This window comes from Electrophorus electricus, chromosome 9 (assembly GCF_013358815.1).
Source record: "Electrophorus electricus isolate fEleEle1 chromosome 9, fEleEle1.pri, whole genome shotgun sequence".
Lineage (NCBI taxonomy): Eukaryota > Metazoa > Chordata > Actinopteri > Gymnotiformes > Gymnotidae > Electrophorus > Electrophorus electricus.
The window spans coordinates 25,221,502-25,226,501 of NC_049543.1; the positions used below are offsets into that span (position 1 = coordinate 25,221,502).

General features: G+C 47.7%; 1 protein-coding gene across 5 annotated transcripts in view; it reads right to left on the bottom strand.

The window, feature by feature from the left end:
* Positions 1-5,000, bottom strand: part of LOC113591681 (adhesion G protein-coupled receptor L3-like) — a 234,625-nt gene that overhangs the window by 93,265 nt on the left and 136,360 nt on the right. For all 5 annotated transcript variants that reach the window (XM_035529972.1, XM_035529971.1, XM_035529968.1 and 2 more), the window contains exons 6-7: positions 3,556-3,570; positions 1-201 (exon numbers count right to left, since the gene is read on the bottom strand). The exon at positions 1-201 is cut by the window's left edge and continues 600 nt beyond it. In XM_035529972.1, coding sequence (XP_035385865.1) covers positions 1-201; positions 3,556-3,570 — 216 coding nt within the window. The remainder of the gene's footprint in view (positions 202-3,555; positions 3,571-5,000) is intronic.

The following is a 5,000-nucleotide window of genomic DNA, read 5'->3' on the forward strand; positions in this document are numbered from 1 at the left end:
TGGTGGTGGGCCGCCCGGCAATGAAGTCTTCCTTCCCCGGGTATTCCGTCAGCGTGTCCGTACGGTACGGCATCCACGGCATGTAGTAGATCTTCTCGGACGCCTGTAGAGGATCTTTGCACCAGGCTCCTGACTGGTGGTCCGACTCAAAGAGGTGCTCGCTCTGGTACACACCGCGCACAAGGCCTGGGCACAGGAAGACTGCTCACACACACACACACACACACACACACACACACACACACACACACACACACACACAGGAGGATGAGGCAGGAGGAATAAACACCAGCCATGCCCAGCTCCAGGCTTGGATGGTGGTTCCAGTACACAGGTCATCCCCATCTTCTGCCACACCTGGACCAGGTGTAGCAGGTGTGATCGCTAAGGTCCCCAGGACCGGGGCTGGTCCCTCTGGGTTCAGGACCATCGGAGAGTGAACACTCCCTTAGTCTTAAAGTGGGTGGGGGTTGTTTCCACTCAACACTCCCCACCTCCTCCACCCACAGGCTGGCTAAGGAGGTAAATAATCGGGTCTCATCAAGTACCTCCCCATGTACGTCACTCAGACAACACCTCATACACCAAAGCAAAGCCCAACACATCTCCCACGGAGCCAAGCGAATGTCGCACTCTAAGTGTTGATAAACAGACACAGATGTCTTATTGGCAGATGGTGGAGCAGGGGAGAAGCTCAGGAGACAATAATGACTTTATATTTATTAGAATCTGAGCGCCTGAACCCCCCCCCCCCCCCACACACACACCTCCCCCTCCCGAGTTTGAGCTCCAACTGATGGGGTCAATTTGTGTCATTTGGATTTATAACACCTGCTTACCAAAAACCAATAAGAGTTCGGCCCTGCAGATACGGATGTCGGTGGGAGGGACCAGAGATGGCTCAGCCAATGACCCGCATCGCCGCAGTGACAGACAGCTCACTTCACGTGTGAGGGTCTCACCTTCAGACTACAGGCAAAAAAACCCTACAAATATCTCACATATCTAGCTAACATATCTCAAATGTCTTACATATCGTAAATATCTCATTCCCAGTAATTTCAGATGAAGAGGCCAAAATCATCTATCGAGATCAAATCAACAAATAGCAATTATAGCAGAAGTGTGGGAGGAGTTCACGTGCACTGCTAATGAGTGATGGGAGGAGTTCACGTGCACTGCTAATGAGTGATGGGAGGAGTTCACGTGCACATGACTTCTACTTTTTGTCTGTGGTCGGAAACTAGAGCTACATGGCTCCTTCATGACTGAATCAACTTTAAAAGGCACAACTCCACGTCTGACAGTGAATAAAATTATGACGTGTCAAACAATGTAAATTTCTCCAGAAATCCACCAGGCACATAACACCATAACCATGTTACGCCGCTGTTAACAGATGTATCAATGTTTGACAGTGTTCAGAAGAAGACGCATGTGCACACACACGATCACACTACTTTAAACACACAGCTGACTAGTGAGTCATAAAAGAAGATGTTTCAGGGACCACTGCAGCGGGGTGTGTGTGTGTGTGTGTGTGTGTGTGTGTGTGTGTGTGAGTGTGTGTGTGTGTGTGTGTGTGAGTGTGAGTGTGTGTGAGTGTGTGTGAGTGTGTGTGTGTGTGTGTGTGTGAGTGTGTGTGTGTGTGAGTGTGTGTGTGTGTGTGTGTGAGTGTGTGAGTGTGTGTGAGTGTGTGTGTGTGTGTGTGTGTGAGTGTGTGAGTGTGTGTGAGTGTGTGAGACAGCAGCTTTACAGAGGAGCAACGTGCAGTGACCGTGACTGTTGAGACTGAGACTCCCAGGACTGAGACTCCTGTCGCTCAGACTCCCAGGACTGAGACTCCTGTCGCTCAGACTCCCAGGACTGAGACTCCTGTCCCTCAGACTCCCAGGACTGAGGCTCATCTCAGACGACAGCCATCACGCCTGCACACTCTACCTGCCTGGCAGGGTGCAGGCAAACAAGAGGAGATGGACGGCTGCAAACACACAAACGTGAAGGAGGGAGACTGGCAGCATGCAGACCGAGAGAGCGGGAGACGGAGAGGAAGACAGGAAGAAAAGAGTAAAAGAAAGAAAACGGATGGAGGGAGAGAACGTGCCACTGACGGCATGTGCAGCACTGCTGCTGGACCGCTCCACCTAACCCCAGCCACACCACGACCCACTGCAGGCTGATCTCAGATCAGCGTCAGAGGCGTACTTTCAGGGCAGACTCGATCGTTATGTCTGTGGGTGAGATGCATGCACTGGCGTCTTTGATTCCCCACTTTTGCTGCTCGGTAATTGAGTCAGTACCAGTACCAGTACCAGTACACCAAAGTCAGATGTGCCAAACTGATCTCAGATCTGAGAGCAGAGCTGCAGTCAGTCCTGGGCTACTGGCTCAGTAAAGCCAGTAAGATGAGATGGGTGTTTTTGTTGTGTGGTATAAAAATGACTAACATCTTTAGCCTTGAACTCTGTGTGTGTGTGTGTGTGTGTGTGTGTGTTTCCTGTCCATCACTCCTCCTGGAGACAAGATGAATAGCTGTTATGAAGTCCTTTACAGTGCTGACAGCTCACTGGCTGTCATATTGATTGCTGTGTTTTAGAAGTGGCTGGATCTCAGTGAAAAGTCCTGTAGCCTATGAGCGCCTGGGTGCCGTGAGATCTAATTACACGTCAGACAACGCAGGCCATAGCGATGGAGGAACCCATGCAGCTGTGAGCAGTGGTGAAAATGTTGCACACTAGACACGTCTGCTCATGGAGATGTCTGTCAGCTTCAGTCCCTGTTTAGAGCGCACTGCAGTAAGCATTAATAATATATATTTTAAATAGCTCTCTAGGGCTTGTAAAAGCTATAAAATGCATTCAGAAAACATTTTACTACACTGTTCTCTGTGTGTGTGTGTGTGTGCGCACAGGTGAAAATGCTAATTGGTTATCTTTTGTGTGGAATACAGATATGTTTTGGTCTCCACCCTCTAATGTGGTCTCTGTTAATGAATGAGATGAATAATTCAGCACCAGTGGGTGCTGATGTAAGGGCTTCGCGGAGCAGGACACCCATGAAAAGGATGAACAGAACTGGAGCCCTGCAGGACACGGTGCAGGACACAGTGCAGGACACAGCTATCCCACTCAGATCAGCTCATCTGGGAAAAGTGTGTGTGTGTGTGTGTGTGTGTGTGTGTGTGTGTGTGTGTGTGTGTGTGTGTGTGTACTCAGCAGTAATGTAGGGGAACCAACAGAATCACAGTGGTGAAAACATGGATGAGTATGTATGAACTCAAACACAGCTTTACTGAACAGGTAGGGAGTACACACACACACACACACACACACACACACACACACACATTGAGCAGGGAAGACACACACCAAGCACATAGCCCATACACACTTTCATAAACAACACACAAAACATTCGTCCGTCTGCAGCATCTACAGAAGATTAGTTTTACAGAGCGCTAACGAATGTTTCATGCAGCGTTTACAGAAGTGCTTCTGCAGGGAGTGGTTACTGTATACCAGCTCTACAGGGGAGAGGAGAGGATGGTTACTTTACCTTTCTGTTCCACTTCTAGATTAGGCACAGGAGAGAGAGAGAGAGAGAGAGAGAGAGAGAGAGAACAAGGACAATAAATTAATGATGCGATAAATGATCACACATCTTCCCCAATGCTTGCTCAACGGCATTAGCTAAAACAATAATTACATAATAACCAGATCCTCTTATGCCAAAATTAGATAGAATTTAAACTAATTCATGTGTTAACAAAGAACAAAGTCTGATTCCTGTCATGTGGAACCCTGACAGTTCCCCTGTGGAAAGAGAAAATAAAGTTCTATGTGTGTGAGTGTGTGTGTGAGAGAGACTATTCTACTCATCACTTATAAATACTAACTGGCTCTATGTTCACTGTAAACTGTTATTCCAAATGTTGATGAGTCATGTTCCTGACATTATGAAGCTAAATGACATTATGTGTTATGTGACAGCTATATGACAACTCAAGAGGTTAAAAAAAGCACCTGTTTACATCGCCATGGTGATAACAGAGCAACCAGCACAGCACTAACTCCAGTGCATCAGTCGATTCAGGCCAGGTGTGCTAACGTGAAATGTTTCTAACGAACGCAGTCGCTCTGAGCTACAGCATCGCAAGATGGTACGGAGCAGAAGCGTGTGTGTGGCGGACACTGATGACATCATACACTTTGACGTGTTTGAGCGCATCCGATGGGCTAACCAGCATCTGCAGGCGGAGTAGCGGGAATGTTTGGAGCTGAAAATAACAATCATTTATAGTTTATGTTGATGGTCCACATTAAATTTTTAAAAAGCAAAAAAAAGTGACAAATTACCATAAACTAAGACAAAAGCAGTAATAGAAACTATCCACATAAACAGGGAAGTGTGGGTGTGCTAGTCCCCTCCCTGCCGTCCCGGATCCATAGCGACCTGTCTTGCGCATCTGGTTTGACTTCCTGCTTCTGTGTCCATGCGCTCTTTTCTTTGTGTTCTGTGAGTAGAGCCCCTCGTGTGGTTTTCTGTCGTGTTATTTCCGCCCGCCCTTGTTTGGTCTGTTGTGAAGGCCCGCTTCTCGCGTACTCACTCAACACTGGCCCGAGCTGAAGTTTGGTCCGAGCGTCTGTGTTCGCTCGGACTCTGTTTACATTTTTGCCTTCTCCCTCCTGCCTGTTCTCAGTTCTGCTCTGTTTGTGTGTTTTGTTTTCTGTTCATTGTAATGTATTCTGGGTCTGTTCGGCTTGGTGCCCTGACCCTGGACATTCTACACCCTGATACTGGACTCGCCCAAATATAAATCTCACTCTTCGGGGCAGTTTGCGTCTCACAGGCAGTGACATGCTGCCACGTGTTTTGTGGTGAGGCGCTGTGTTTCCTTCTCTGAGGATTAAATGTAAGTTATTAGACTTTGAGAAAACAGAGGACACTCTTCAGAGTTACTGTGAAATGTTGTTGATTCTGAGTGAGCTTTTCACAGTGAA